Here is a 15,659-nt window from a genome sequence, read left to right as displayed (position 1 = left end):
TGCTATTAACAGCCACTAATATCTATTGTGCAATCACAGCTATACTGTATTTGGCTCCTTATCCTTTAATTGATCTTTTGCTGAGGAAGTTGTAAAAATAAAAATCCTGCCCTTAGAAGAGTAGTAGTATCTTGCCACTTTTATGCTTTCCTTGGTAAGTTGCAAAGCACTGAAGGTCTGACTGCTAAATAAACACATCTTAGGCTTTTGAAAATTCTGTAACCCAATCATTCTTTCTCACGTGTCACTTCTATTTGAAGTGTAAGTTTTTTTGGGAAAAAAAACTCTTATCCCAAATCTATTAATATTTTCTGTCTATTGATAAATTGACAAACTAGAAATATATTTGCCCTCCCCTTATATCAGATATACAATGAGGCATATGTTTGTTATTTATAATAAGTTTTTTAGTCTGGGACATACTAAACTTGAGCCACTTTCCGTTCCTTGGGGACCAGAAGAAAATAGTGATAATACAAAGAAGTAGCTTTGCAAATGGATCTTATATAAATAATAATGGTTGGAAGTTAAAGCAAACCAGAAAATTGAAATTGTTTCTCTAGGAATCAAGTTAAATCTTGTAGGAGTGAACCCTAATTATTGACACTAAAGCCAGTATCTAGTAACTGGTAACTCAAATGAGGCGCAGGTTTAAATCATTGTAATAAACACACCAGCAGCCTTAAATAGGAAGGAATAAAATGATTGGATTTAGATTCAAAACACAAGAGAGGGAATTAGTGGTAGGGCCAAGCTCCTCAGGACTTGCAGAGATTAGCTCCACCTAAACTCTATAATTTAGCTCACTCTTTAATTTACTAAGAGATTAAATTACTAAGAGATCTAAACTATTTTTTTTGTCAACTTATAGTGCTAACTTTTCATAATTCCTTCCCACAAAAGTACTGCTGGTACTAGAACCATCAGGTCTCCACCTAAGAGTTTTAGGCAGTCCATTCTTGTAGGAACCTTTAAAGGAAATAAAAATGCTCAGAGGCAGGCACTACCTACAAGCAGGGAAGTCAAAAGGTTGGTTTCAATATATTTACCCTCTTCCCTTTGTAATATTTTAAAAAGTAACAAAGGGATTTTTTTTTAACATTATTTAGTGTATGACTTGCTTTATTTTCCATTCTATTCCTCCTTCCTGTCAAAAATTTAAGAATCTTGTTTTCTTTTTTGTGGCTTATGGTGCCCTGTTTTAATGTTATTATCTATCCTTTCTATTTCAGGACAAATGACTGAATTTTGGAAGGTGAGAAATCACCTTCATTCCCCACCAGAAAAAAATTAAACCAATGCTGTGGACTCCCGCAGTGATTTACTTCTGAGAGAAACCTTCAAATATGAGCACAAGGTAATTTTTTTTTTCCTCCACGGAACAGTTGTTGCTGTTCCTATTTTTATAAACCATGTCTCCCTACAACTCAGCATTAATTTTTTTCCAGTTGAATCAGGTTATTTAATAACCTTATTTCTGGTGCACATGCTGATACATAGGATAAGACGGTACAGGGCTGGCAGCTCAGTACTGATCACATTAAAACCAGTTGTGTTTCTGGCAAAATTGGAGTTAGAATAGGTTCCTTCTGACATTATGAGCAAAGTACAGGGCTGGATCCCTTCTGAAATATTTTTCACTGTTTTCTCATTAAAACTGAGATTTTACCCAGTTAAACTAGGTGTTACCAAAGTAAGGTCAACTTGTGTAGACGTCAGCCAGAGTTTGGGATGGATTTTCTGATACTAAAGCCACCCTCTCTCTTCTGTTCTTATCAATTCCAAGCCCATTTCCCAGGAGGCAAATTAGCCTAAAAGTATTCTTTTTTTTTTTCCACAAACACTTAGAAAATTGTTGTATACCAGTCATGTCCTAGATTCTAGGCAATCTGCACATGTCTCTGTTCTCAGAGAACTTTTTTTTTTTAAAGATTTTATTTATTTGACAGAGAGAGACACAGCGGTAGAGGGAACACAAGCAGGGAGAGTGGGAGAGGGAGAAGCAGGCTCCCCACTGAACAGAGAGCCCGATGTGGGGCTCAGTCCCAGGACCCTGAAATCATGACCTGAGCCGAAGGCAGACGCTTAACGACTGAGCCACCCAGGCGCCCCTGTTCTCAGAGAACTTACATGATTGCACACTATCTAGACTCCAGCCCCTAGAAGATAAAAAAAATGTCTTCCAAGGAATGTTTTCCAGACCTATAGAATCTGGTAAAAGCTATAAAACATATGCAACACAAATTTCGTGTAAAATTTAAAGGAATCCTGTCACCAAGAGACCCACTCACCAACCCCAAAGAAAGAACCACTAGGCAGTGCTCACTCAACCCTGTGTTCAGAGTTCAGGTGGTCTTATGAGCCCTTTGCCATGTTCCCAAGAGTCAGGTCTTGTGCTTTTTCTCTACAGCCCCTAATCTCATATATTAGGTGGAGAAAACACAGGGATATCACCTCAACTTTTCTTTTAGGGGTATTAACTTAGCAACCCAGAAATTCTGGTGCCTCCTGTTTTATTCTTGGCCTTGGTGAAGGTATGTGACCTTTCTCTGAGAACGGCCAGAGGGGCATCTGGTCCCTTACCAAGAACCTCTAGTCTAGCTGCTGTTTAGGTAACCTCTGATGGTAGAGAACTACAGCCAAAGGGGGGAGAAGGGGCATCTTATGGTCTCATAGGGGAGGTGCCAATAACAAATGTTAAAAACTTCCACAACTGAAATTTTAGCTGAGAGGTCTTTTTTTTCACTGAGCGATTCTCCAAAATTCAGAGAGCAGGAGACAACAGAATGACATGACTTACCTTTTTTTTTTCCCCAAGCTGGTTTTCAGTGTCATGACTACATTTCAGCTCCTACTGTTAGAACACCGTGTGTAAGATGTTGTATTAGTGTCCTGTTGCTCTTGCAACACATTGCCACAAACTGCCTTCACACAAATTTATGACCTTACAGCTCTGTAGGTCAGAGTCTGACGCGGGTCTCCCTGGGCTTTAAACATCAGTGCACTGGCAAAGCTGTTGTTTTCTTGCCTTTTCCAGATTCTAGAGCCCACCCACATTCATTGTCTGATGCCTCCCTCCTCCGTTGGAAAAGCCAACGGTGTTGCATCTGTTGTGCTTTTTCCTGTAGTCACATCTTCCTCTCGCTGACGCTGCCCTTCTACCTCCCTCTGCCATTTCTAAAGTTCCTCCTAATTATATCAGGCCTGCCTCCCAATTTTAGGGTCAGCTGACTAGCAACCTTAATTTTCCTTTGCCATGTAACCTAACATAGTCACAGGTTCTGGGCACTAGACTGGGAATGAAGGAAGCTGTACATACACATGGTAACTAATTCCACCGTGGAGAAGAGCTGATGATGGAAATCAGTAGGTACACTCTGCCTTTCCATCCCCAGACCCACTCCCCAGAGCAAACCGATTATAGCTTGTCTGTTTTTAGTTCTTCTGAGGGCTGCCTCCATAACTTTAAATAAAGCCGTATGCAGTCTTTGTGAATTAATACTGCCTCCTGACTGTAAGTATTGTATATGATCTCAGTGGAATGCTTTGGATAAGGGTGTATCCGTGAGGGCTTAGTTGCAGGAAACACAAACCACTGTGGCCACAGTAAAAAGAAGGATTGCAAAATGGAATTGGGTGCTTGTAGGATTGTTGGAAGGGCTGGAGGAATGGGTGCTCCATGCTGGGTCTCCAGAACTGACTCCCAGGAAAAGGTTGCAGGTCTGGCTTGCTGCAGGAGCTGCTACCCCCACAACAGTGAGAAAGGTGGAGAATGGGGTTTGCTGCCATCACACCACAGCTGCCTCTCCCTGACTGCTAGAATTTGGCTGCAGAGAAATTAAATGTCTCAACTACACATGCCACCGGAAAACAAGCCAGAGGAAGATGGCTCTCTCTTCACTTCCACCTTCCAAATCTCACACAGGACATCTAGTCAGTGCAATCCAACTCACACTCAGAACGCTGGCTGCAAAAGGATTTTGGGAAACGTCTCTTTGCTTCCTAGTTTCTGCATGATAGGAAGGCACACTAGAGGTAGGAATGAAGGTTGGGTATCAAATCACCCTATTCATGACCTTCACCTCTTTGGCTAGGCAATATGCATATACAAAATTCTACCCATTCGTAACCTTCTGTATAACAAGAGCAACTACAACACGTTAATGCAAGGACCATATTTCCCTCCTTTATAAAATGAGAGTTATTTATACAGGCCCATCACTGACTATGTGGTGCATATTCCTCTTCTATTTCAGCTACATTCTCACCTTGATAACCTCTATCCTAAGGACTAAATTATCAAGTTAATTATCACCAGTCCACTTAAAACACTAGAGGAAAATAAGGAGGGAAGGCAAATTGGTTAATGTACAGTGCAGACCCTTCCCCAGCTGGTCACGAGGGTCATGAGGTTGTCGTTAATGTTTAGAACTATCTTCCTCCATTCCCATTCCTTACTCCCTTTTTGCTCAGTCAGCATCTCAGCTGCTCTGGATTCTTTACCTGGTAGCGACTCAAAGCTTCGTTCCCGAGGAGTCTGAGCCTTTAGAGATCCTGCCTGTAGCCTTCCATCACCCCTTACTGGTGGATGTGAATATAGTAGGAGCTGCCCCAGAAGATTCTCTGAGATCAGAAATGTCCTCCATGCCCACATTTATAAGAGTGACTCAGTTTCCCCCTCATTCTCAGGTACAAACCCATGAATGTCTTTTTGTTTTCTACGTCATAGGCGTAAGAACCCAGTGTGTTTAGGTGCCAGTCTCAACTTCCAGTTCAATGGAGCCATTGCTGTGTCCTCTGACAGACATTATTGCCCCTTTAGATGGTAAGACCTCTAGCGGGTAAAGCCTAATATTATGGGGATGCAAAACAAAACTTTATGAATGGTCATTAGAAGTAACAGTGAAACCGTTCTAAAATTTGCACCTTGTTTCCTAGGCCCGTGTATTCTGGCTGTGGGAGAAACAGAACCAAGAAGTGGTCACTAGCTTGAAGTTCACGAAGGACAGCACCCCAGACTTGCAAGGTGTTGTCATCATCACTGAATCTTCATTGTCCTTTCCAATGTCCCCTAAGGCCAGATGCTTTTGGGTAATGGGGTACATAGTAAAGACAGTAGCATATGAACTTCAGCCCATTGCCTTACTTCTTCAGGCATTAAAGGACTTTGTCAGGAGGAATATTATGTGGGATAGCATGATGACGAATTCACATACGGCATTGCTGAAAGGAGCCAGGCAGGAGGGGCAGACATCTGAAATAAGCTCCCTTCCCACCCTCAGTGAAAACAAACCGCTGCTCCCTGGAGGCCCAGTGATCAGCCACCAAGTGGCAAGCTAGTCCCCTTGAAGCATGGTACTGTGTTATTTCAGGGTAGGTCGCTCCGCTGGCAAATCAGATACTCAGCAATGGTGATAGTCTATGTCACCCTTGGTGAGGGGAGGTTTAGGCTTGGTCAGCACAAGCCTGGCTGCCAACCTTGGCCTCATGGACACTGTGTTCATGAATTCATTGAGCAAGGACTGGGGTGGCTAGAGAGAAAGAGACTAGCTGGCATTCATGGAATAGGTGACATCCATTAATTGTGAAGCTCCTTTAGTGAGAATATCTTTGGACACAGATATTCTCATACTCAGAGCACATTCTGAGACGCTCATTCACATGCCTCTTCCCCAGAATGACTTTCATTCAGCAAATATTTTACTGCATGCCATTCGTGTGCCAGGTACTGCTATAGGAACAGGGGACTTAACAGTGAAGATGAGAGTAAAAAATTCCTATCCCTATGGAGCTTACATTCTAGCCGGACTAAGGAAACAGGCAAAAAAGGATGAATAAACTACATAGTACATTAGATTGTATTGATTGCTACAGAGAAACAAAAAAAAGGAAGGAAGATAGGGTTGGGGGGAGTGCAGTTTTAAACAGTGTCTAGGAAAGATGGCACTAAGAAGGTGACAGTTGAGTAATGACCCAAAGGAGTTGGGAGGATGAGCCATGTGACTCGGGTGGAAAAGCATATCGGATGGCAGAAACAGCATGTGCGAAGGCCCTCAGATAGGAAATATGCCTGGAATGTTCTAGAACCGGCAGACACCAGCATGGCTGAAGCAGATTGAGTGAGGAACATGAGAGCAGTGGGAATCGAGGTGAGTGTGTGAACATGGGGCAAGATGTGAAAAGCATCGTTCCGTTCAGTAGCTGCTCCCCATAGCTCCACCGCCCCCCATCCACCCCGCTCTAATCTACAGTGGTATTCTTATGAGTTTCCTGGGTTTAGTGTTAGCTTGCAGGTAATATATGATATTTACTTTAGGTGTATCTTGCATACTACAGTTTGTGAACCCTTCTGAAAATCTTTTTGTTTTAATAGGTGAGTTGAGTCCATTTGCATTTATTAATGTGACATATTTAGGTTGTCATGAATGTTAGGCTCTTATTTTAAAAACTTTTCATGATGTAATGTTTTCTTGCTCTGTTTTTGTTTCTGTTCTAAAACTTGTACCTGGGATTTGTTTTAATCAGGTATGGTAAGTTAACAGACATGAGACAACTGCTTTTGGAAAGCATTAATTACATTTACTAAGAGAAGGGGACATACCATGCCACAAAGGGCCACATGGGGAAGCACCCTGGTTGGTCAGGAGGCAAGAGTGAGGGGGAACCCTAGGCCTTTATTGCTATAGTTGTGGGAAGTTTTTAGGTGGGGATGTCCCCTATTGGAGAGGAAGTGAAACACAAATGCTGGGGATTGTGGTTGGAGGCTTTGTTAGTTGCAAAAGCTAGGATCACAGAGGAGATGTAAACAATTTTGGCTGCTAGTTCGGCCTTCTGATTAATGGAGACCAAATGGACAACACAATATGGAAGAAAACCAGAAGAGATTCCTCTGATAATTTATTATCTTTTTCCCTATAACTTTCTATGTTACAACCTTTGACTTTTAAACAGTATTTATTATTTTCTTCTTTGAACACAATGTAGTATATTTATACTCTATGAATATATACACTATCCTACTATATACTATATATGTATACTATATATATACTATGTACTATATGAATACAGCATACAAATATTTATACTATGAGTACAGAATATTAAGTATGTAATAATGTATAGCGTATATATAGTATACTACATTCGTAGTATAAAGATATATAGTGTGTGAGCATACTATTTATGTAGTACATATCCTTGTCCTTTCTCATCTGCCACCTTATTTTGTTTGTTATCTTGAGTTTTTTGTGAAATATGATTTTAATTCTATTAATAGATTTATCAACTATATGTACCTTTTACGCCTCCACCCCAGCCTTTAAAGATGAAGATATCATATTTACACTATTTACCTTCTCCCTCCTTCCTTTTTTTCAAAGTCAGGACTTAGTATTTACATTCTGTTCTATGACAATTATCCTCACACTTATCTTAGTTTTTATCTTACAGTTAAACATTCAATGTACATTGCCAGTTTTTCCTCCTGTTCATCTAGTTTGCTATAAGCGGTCTTTTAGTAGATTCTACAAGAATGGCTCACTTTCTGAGTTCTTGTATGTTAGGAAGTGTTTGTTGCCTTTATATACAAATGGTATTTGTCTGGCAGTCTAGTACCATTTGAACACTCTCATAACAAATGAGAAAGTTTGGCTTTATTGGTCTTGCCTCACTAAAGCAAAACCCAAAAACTTCCCTAGCTTTCTATGGAAGGGCATATAACCTAGCTTTCTTCAATCAGATGTTTCTGAGATTTCTGTTTCAGATGCAGCAACTTGAGGAGACCCCATGAAGAACTCTTTGTTGCTCTTTTGGTGTGGGTGGGGACATTGTTTCTGCCTTTCCCCAGGGGCAGTCATTTCCCAGTGTCCTTGGCACAGAAGTGACATCAATGGGCCATAGAGGCCCAGCACTTCCCTCTAGTGCATTGTGTGGCAGTACAGTGATAATGGATGGCTTCCTCTTCAGATCAATTCTTTCTTTTTTTTAAGATTTTATTTATTTATTTGACAGAGAGAGACAGCGAGAGAGGAAACACAAGCAGGGGGCAGCTGGAGAGGGAGAAGCAGGCTTCCCGCGGAGCAGGGAGCCCGATGCAGGGCTCAATCCCAGGACCCTGGGATCATGACCTGAGCAGAAGGCAGATGATTAACCAACTGAGCCACCCAGGCGCCCCGTTCTCTTCAGGTCAGTTCTAAGGCATGATATTAGAAAGTGCTCCTCGAAGCTTAGCCTTTTGGTTTGCCAGTCTTCCAACAATTCTGTGAGCTAACCAAAATTCTTTAAAAAAAACCAAAAAACTTATCATTTTCCTACTTAATCAAGTCAGTCAGTTTATATTGTTTGCAACCGAGATGCTGCAAACCATAACCAAATGGGCCATATCTGACCCATTACCTACTATTAAATGGTTTTTAAAAATTAAGAATATTTAGTATTCTTAACATGAAATTTTTAGAAATTCAGATTTCATTATTCATGAATAAAATTGTATTGGAACACAACCACACCCATTTATTTATTATCTATAGCTGCTTTAGAGCTAAATGACAGAGTTGAGTATTTGTGACAGAGACCATATAGCCCAGAAAGCCTAAAATTTTCACTCTCTGGCCCTTTACAGAAAAAGTGTGACTCTTGGTTTGCAATTAAGAAACTTGACTGAAACATCTGGGTATAAAGTTCTTTCTTAAAACTCTTGTAGGCATTGCTCCATTGTTTTACTGATGAATATTGCTTTGGAGAAATTTGAGAACAGCCAGATTTTTTTTCTCCTTCAAGGTGGCTTATCTGTGTGACTTCTCATTCAACCTCTCTTCGTCTATTTCTTGTGCTCCAGCAAGACCCTGAGAAGCTGCTGTTGCCAACCTGTGTGACATAGCCACACTATTGTGAACGGGGTTTTCCTTTTTGCCCCAAAAGGTGTGTAAAGTATATTTTAATTAAGAAATACGCTTTGTTGGTTTCTTCTACAGTATTCACCACCAGGCATCATCTCAGCCTCTTCCCTCTTGTAAGGCTGCCTGGGTCATCCTGATAGCTTTTGGCAGCTCTTCCTAGTGTGTTGGGGTTTGAGAATTCAGTTGTCTTCTAGTTCACAGAAAATGGACTATATATTTTTATTTTTCAGTTTCCTTATTGGTTTTGGGCAACTTCACAGGAGAGAAAGGGGAGAATGCCTCCATCTGTTGCTAGAAAACGTTTTTATTCTCTTGAAATTTTTCATATTCTTAAATCAAGTTGCTTACCTACTTTGGTTAAGTTCTGTGTCATCATTTATAAGGGCTATAATCACCCACTGTATGTGTATTGACTTCATAGGGGTATGTGTCAGAATCTGTTTTACCTGTTGGGGCAGCAGCAGCAGAATAAAGCGAAGTCTTTGTCCTTACAAAATGAGACAAAAGATGTGTCTTGGTCCAGAATAGTGGAACTGGAAGTAATTAAAAGTGCTGAATTTGTTGATGGACTAATATGAGGATAAGAGGGGGGAAAAAAAGAGGTAAAGATAACACCAATATTTTTGGCATGAGAAACCACCAGGATAGTTATTAAATATTATAAAATTTCAGAATACCTGGGAAAAGGGAAGATCCAAGTACCTTCTCAAGAAGAAAAAAAAGATCATGTGCCAAGAATAAAAATCATAATGGCCTTGAATTTCTAAACAGAAACACCGAAAACTAAAAACAATAGAGCAACATCTATTTTTAGTTTTACAAACTAAAATTCTATGCCCAAACTATCAATCCAGGGGTAAGGGTAGAATTTGCCATGTGAACTCTTTCTCAGGAAGCTACTAGAAGATGGGTTCTACCAAAAGGAGGCAGGGAAACAAGAAAGAGGAAGACATAAAAGTCAGGAAATGGGACAGAAAATGAGAAGTCCCAAAATGACAGCTGTGTAATTCAGACTGGAAAACGCTAGAGAAATCCAGGAGAGAGGTCTCCAAGAAATTAAAATAGACTATTTGATTTGTTTGCATGTTCTGAGAGGAGACACAGACTTGCAGTGGAGCCTTTGGGCCATATTAGTGGTAGATACAGAGAAAGCTAAGTAGTTGAAAAATTAATTATTAACTCTAAGGAAAACAAAAGTCCAGTACAAGAAAGGAGATGAGTAATATTCAATAGTCATAATAATGTTGAGGCTATAGATTTAACATAAGATCATGACATATAACTAAATTTAACATAAACACAAACAATGAATCATGGAACACAACATCAAAAACTAATGATGTAATGTATGGTGATTAACATAACAATAAAATTTTTAAAAATTTTTAACATAAAATCATGACATACAACTAAATTGGAACAAAATGGGAAAGTGTGTGTGTGTGTGTGTGTGTGTGTGTGTGTGTGTGGGCATGCAGAAGGGTTTAGGAGAAGAGCATTCTCACCTCTCACCTTCTGTGTAGTAAGTTAATGAGGCTGCTTGGTTTTAATATAAGCCTTGCACAGCTATTGACTTAAAACAGGTACATATTTAACTTCAGTAATGGAACATAATATTTTAAATTTTTTTTCAGTAGCTAAGATGTTAAATATGTCAATATAAAATATTTCCAATTTTTTTTGGAATTGAAAGTTGGTTTTAATTTATTTCTGAAGGATATTCAGTATTTGTATGTCAGAACTCTTTAAACATTAAGATGTAACTGCAAATACCCAGATGAACATTTAATAAAAAAACTATAAAGTATTTATAAGAATAAAAGAGGTCAAAAATAAAACTATGAAAATATATATCATTTAAAAATCTAAACAATTTATTTTTAATCTTTCAGAAAAGCTGTAAATATAAAGCACGTGATTTTATCACTTCTTAAATACCACTCTTTTCCTATTACATTACTTTTAGGATGTCATTTCCTAGAGAATATTCTTTTTTTTAAAAAACGTATTCTTTATTACCAAGATGGTTTTAACCGGAGGTGCTGGTTTGGTAGTCCTTTTACATAGTTTGAAGCTGGTAAACCTTTGGGCCTTTTTTTAAGAGGTAACCTTGGTCATTTAATGATCCAATAAAATTTTCAAAATCAGCAACCTGGAATAAAATATCAAAAAACAGCCCATTAAGTAATATGCAAAAATATTATTTATAAAATGAATCTCTCAAACAGAAATATACAATTCTCAAGTTTCTTGGGCAAATAAATTTATTTGTATTTCCTCATAGAGAAAACTGCTAACATATGAGCTTTCAATTCTTTTTTTTTTTTTTAAGATTTTATTTATTTATTAGAGATCGAGTGAGGGAGAAACAGCATGAGAGGGGAGAGAGTCAGAGGGAGAAGCAGGCTCCCCACTGAGCTGGGAGCCCGATGTGGGACTCGATCCCAGGACTCCGGGATCATGACCTGAGCCGAAGGCAGTCGCTTAACCAACTGAGCCACCCAGGTGCCCATGAGCTTTCAATTCTATTATGAGATTCTATTCGATTAGCTAAGCTAATAAAAAATAAAAACTCCAGTATCTAGAATATTTTTTAAAAAGATTTTATTTATTAGAGAGAGAGTGAGCGAGAGAGAGCACAAGCTGGGGGAGAGGCAGAGGGAGAGGGAGAAGCAGACTCCCCGCTGAGCAGGGAGCCTGATATGGGGCTTGATCCCAGGGCCCCGGGATCATGACCTGAGCCAAAGGCAGATGCTTAACTGACTGAACCACCCAGGCGCCCCCAGAGTATTTTATATTTGTTTTAGATTAGCTTCAAAACAAAAATTAGACTAGCTTCAAATCTGAAATGAAGTGGGCAATTTTCCATATAAACTATGTGCTTAAAGTTGTATTACATTCCAATTTCACTAAAACTTTTAAGTAGGTAGAGAAGGTGGAATCATGTCTATTTAACAAATGAGGAAACTGAGATTCAAAGATGTTAAGATGACTTGCCCACAAGGGATTGTCAGAGAAACATGGAAAGTGAGTCTTGCTAGGTTTCTCCCAACTGTCAAGATACTAAAAAAGGGTAGGTATGTATTTTAGATAGAAACTTTTTTTTTTTTAAAGCTCTGAGCAGCTCATTTCATAGCTTAAATAGAGAAAATAAGCTTATATTTTGAAATACTCCAAAAAAGCCTCTTCCATTTTTTTATCCAAATCTTTTATTACTTTTTCAATCTCCATTTTATTTTTTTAATTTTAATTCCAGTAATAGGTGTTATGTTCATTTCAGGTGTACAATAGTGTGATTCAACAATTCCACATATTATTCAGTGTTCCTCATGATAAGTGTAGTTTTGTTTAAAGATTTCTTTTTATCTTTTTCTAAAGATTTACTTATTTGAGAGGGAACACACATGTGATCAAGCACGTACGGGGGTGGGTGGGACAGAGGGAAAGAGGGAGAGAGAATCTCAAGCAGACACACTCCCTGCTGAGTGCAGAGCCCAACTCAGGGCTCAGTCTCAACACCCTGAGATCATGGCCTGAGCCAAATCAAGAGTGAGATGCTTAACCGACTGAGCCACCCAGGCACACCTAAAGATTTTATTTAAGTAATCTCTACACCCAGGTGTGGGGCTTGAACTTGCAATGCTGAGATCAAGACTTGCATGCCCCACTGACTGAGTCAACCAGGTATCCTTGATAAAGTGTACTTTTAATCCCCTTCATCTATTTCACCCATCCCCTCCCCCACCTCCCTCTGGTAACCATCTGTTCTCTATAGTTAGGAGTTTGTTTTTGGTTTGTCTTTCTCTCCGTTTTTTTTTTTTTTAAGATTTTTATTTATTTATTTGAGAGAGAGATAGCAGAGAGGGAGAAGCAGACTTCTGCGGGGCTCGATCCCAGGACCCTGAGATCATGACCCGAGCTGAAGGCAGATGCCCAACCGACTGAGCCACCCAGGCGCCCCTTGTTCGTTTGTTTTGTTTCTAAAATTCCATATATGAGTGAAATCATATGGTATTTGTCTTTCTCTGACTTATTTCACTTAGCATTATACTCTCTAGCTCCATCCACGTTGTTGCAAATGGCAAGATTTCATTCTTTTTTATGGCTGAGTAATATTCCAGTGTGTGAGTGTGTGTACTGCATCTTCTTTATCCATTCATCTATTGATGGACACTTAGGTTGCTTCCATAATAATGCTGCGATAAACACGAGTGCATATGACTTTGAATTAGTGTTTTTGTATTCTTTGGGTAAGTGCACAGTAGTGTGATTGCTGGATTACTGGGTAATTCTGTTTTAATTTTTTGAGGAACTTTTGTACTATTTTCCACAGTCATCCAAATCTTTTGATATTTAAGAGTTCTATATTTAATAAAGACCTCATGAGACTGTCATTAAAAGATTAAGTATTTGGTTTATCATACCTGAATGTTTAGCTCTTTGGCAATCTGCCGAAGTTGTTGAAATTGAAATAAATTATTGTAAGTTCTTTCAGCAATGTTGTTGAGAGCAGAAATAAATCTTTTTGCTGTTGACCTGTTGCTCATTCCAGAACCGTGCTGGGATCGCTCAAAATCTAGGTTTCCAAATTCATCAGAATAAGTTCCTAGCATGCTTAATGAGAGAAGAGAAAAACAAAGTTACCCAATGTGGCATGGCTATAAAATTTTTGTCCCAGGTTATAAGAAGAAAAATGTGTAACCAACCATGAGGCTCATGTAGCAAAGATTTAAACATGTACTGATTGAATGGCCACCATGAAATTCACTATGGTATGAACTATGTGGCGATAAAAACATTGGTGGACAGTTACCATTTTTAAGAAACTTATACATTTGAGAAGAGAAAAGCATAAGAATACAAAGTTGATAAACTATGATATAAATACCTGGAACATTCTTTTTGATTCATACAAAAAAGAAATCCTAAACATAGTAAATTTAGGCTTTAGAGGATAAGGATATGTTCCCAGCTCCTAGTGCAGCACCTGACAAATGAAAGATGTTTAAAAATACTGTGGGAATGAACTAGAAGGATTCTGCTGATTTGCTGTAATGATGGCTAAATATGAAAGGATCCACCTATTATTTCCAGTTCTCTGGTGCTTCCTCTTATTTTCACAGTATCATCAAAGAAAGACATATGTACTTTATAGTAGATTTTAGCCAGAAGTCTGAAAACACCAGAGATACAATTAGCCATCATCTGTAATCCAGCTCTATGGCTGATTCCCTGCCTGTACAATGGAACAGATATAATCTCACAGCAAGGTTTACAGGCAAAATGTTATTTAAATCAGGAATTGGTTAATCAAATATAAATTGGTCACCTGCCAGGCAGCAGACTTGTAGCGGTGAATAAAACAGATGTAATTCCTGCCCTTAAGGAGCTTATAGCAGTGAGTTTACATGGTTACTAAAACATAGCTTCATTTTGTTCCCTGAATAATAAGAGCCTACATGAAAGAGAAAGCTCTACAAATAGGAATGAGTCATCCAGATAAGACTGTAATAAATAAATGTAATATAATTAAATATAATGAATGAGAGCTTATTTCTCATAAGATACTTTTCAAAAATGCTTTAAGCCACTATGTTAATTAACAACTTATGTTTACCTTAATTATATTTAATCACCATATGCTATCCCATTTAGTCCAACAATCCTCTGATTTAGGGACTATTATTCCCATTTTACAGATGAAGCAAAGTCTAGTAAGGGAAGTGACTTGCCAAAAGTTACACAGCCAATGAGTGGAATATCTGGAATCTGAATGTGAGCGATATGGCTTCAGATGTGAAGATTTATAAATGTCTGAGCCAAAAAGAGAAAAAACTCAATTATCTTTTCCTGAAAGAGAAAAAACTCAATCATCTTTTATCTTTGAAGGTGGTTCTATTCTCCTGTACTTCTAGTATATTTTTAATTTTAAAGAAAACTTATGTGAACTTTTTCCCATAACATTTAGTTTAATTCAAAAACTCAAGAGAGGGAAACTGAAATGGAAGAGTTAGTGAATGAAAAATGACTACTACGGTCAACTTATCAATGCAGTACATTTACTGAGGGCATACTGTGTGCTAGGTATGATCCTGGACCCTGAAAGTACACTGGTAAATATGACAGATAAGGTCCCTGCTCTTACAGAGTATAGACTAAGGTCAGAAAGCATGGTAAGTATAACAAAACCAGATAATTCACAATCTAGTCTCAACATGTTTAACTGGGTCTTGAAATATACTATGGAAATAACAGCAGGTAATTCCAACCACTAGGCTGGAATTCCAGCCTATTCTCGTTATCTGAAAATTTTTATGAAAGCCAGTAAAGCACATTCAATTCACGGAAACCAACTGGTAATCTCACATAGGTACTGTTTATGGTTAACAACAAGACATGTTTTTTCAGGAGCACAGAAGTAAACTGACAGCCGAAAGCTAATTCAGAGTTACCAGCAAGGCAATTTTGAGCAGTAGAAACAAAGTTCTCCAAGAAATGCTAAAGAGCTCCTCTTGGATGGAAAAGTACATGTAAACACTGTCTGACATGAAGATTCAAACATGCAGAACCAATTATAAATGAGCAATATACCATTTTTATTGAAAAGGTTTAAAGAGTAATTTATCTTAAGTGTAACGCTCAGATATGAGAACAAATCAGACCAGTGGACTTATTGTGGAGAAATACCAGATAGCTGCTTGAGGCAATGTCTGGGGTCTGAGGCCTATGGAAACTAAGTAAGGGTAAAGCCTCAAAAAC

The 15,659-nt window shown here is 38.6% G+C and overlaps 1 protein-coding gene and 1 long non-coding RNA gene across 14 annotated transcripts in view; one reads left to right on the top strand and one right to left on the bottom strand.

Annotated features, from left to right (window-relative positions):
* LOC112827436 (uncharacterized) overlaps window positions 1–15,659 on the top strand; it is a 42,525-nt gene that overhangs the window by 2,480 nt on the left and 24,386 nt on the right. For 5 of the 12 annotated variants that reach the window (XR_003209232.2, XR_012374106.1, XR_012374107.1 and 2 more), the window contains exons 2-6: window positions 1,233–1,357; window positions 4,730–4,825; window positions 4,939–5,026; window positions 8,014–8,187; window positions 8,782–8,922. This is a non-coding gene — a long non-coding RNA (uncharacterized lncRNA). Of the gene's footprint in view, window positions 1–1,232; window positions 1,358–4,729; window positions 4,826–4,938; window positions 5,027–6,316; window positions 6,374–8,013; window positions 8,188–8,781; window positions 8,923–15,659 lie in introns of all 12 variants that reach the window. The other 7 variants (XR_012374110.1, XR_003209233.2, XR_012374111.1 and 4 more) reach the window with 7 other exon arrangements.
* The window catches only part of MCM8 (minichromosome maintenance 8 homologous recombination repair factor), a 41,664-nt gene continuing 36,795 nt past the window's right edge, over window positions 10,791–15,659 (bottom strand). For both annotated transcript variants that reach the window (XM_073878361.1, XM_025876033.2), the window contains 2 exons: window positions 13,325–13,514; window positions 10,791–11,052 (listed from right to left, as the gene is read on the bottom strand). In XM_073878361.1, the coding sequence (XP_073734462.1) occupies window positions 10,960–11,052; window positions 13,325–13,514 (283 nt within the window). In that variant the 3' untranslated portion in view covers window positions 10,791–10,959. The remainder of the gene's footprint in view (window positions 11,053–13,324; window positions 13,515–15,659) is intronic.

This window comes from Callorhinus ursinus, unplaced genomic scaffold (assembly GCF_003265705.2).
Source record: "Callorhinus ursinus isolate GAN/ISIS: 27379988/994484 unplaced genomic scaffold, GSC_fseal_2.0 scaffold29, whole genome shotgun sequence".
NCBI lineage: Eukaryota > Metazoa > Chordata > Mammalia > Carnivora > Otariidae > Callorhinus > Callorhinus ursinus.
The sequence above is the reverse complement of the archived record's forward strand: the minus strand, read 5'-3'. Positions and strand labels throughout refer to the sequence as shown.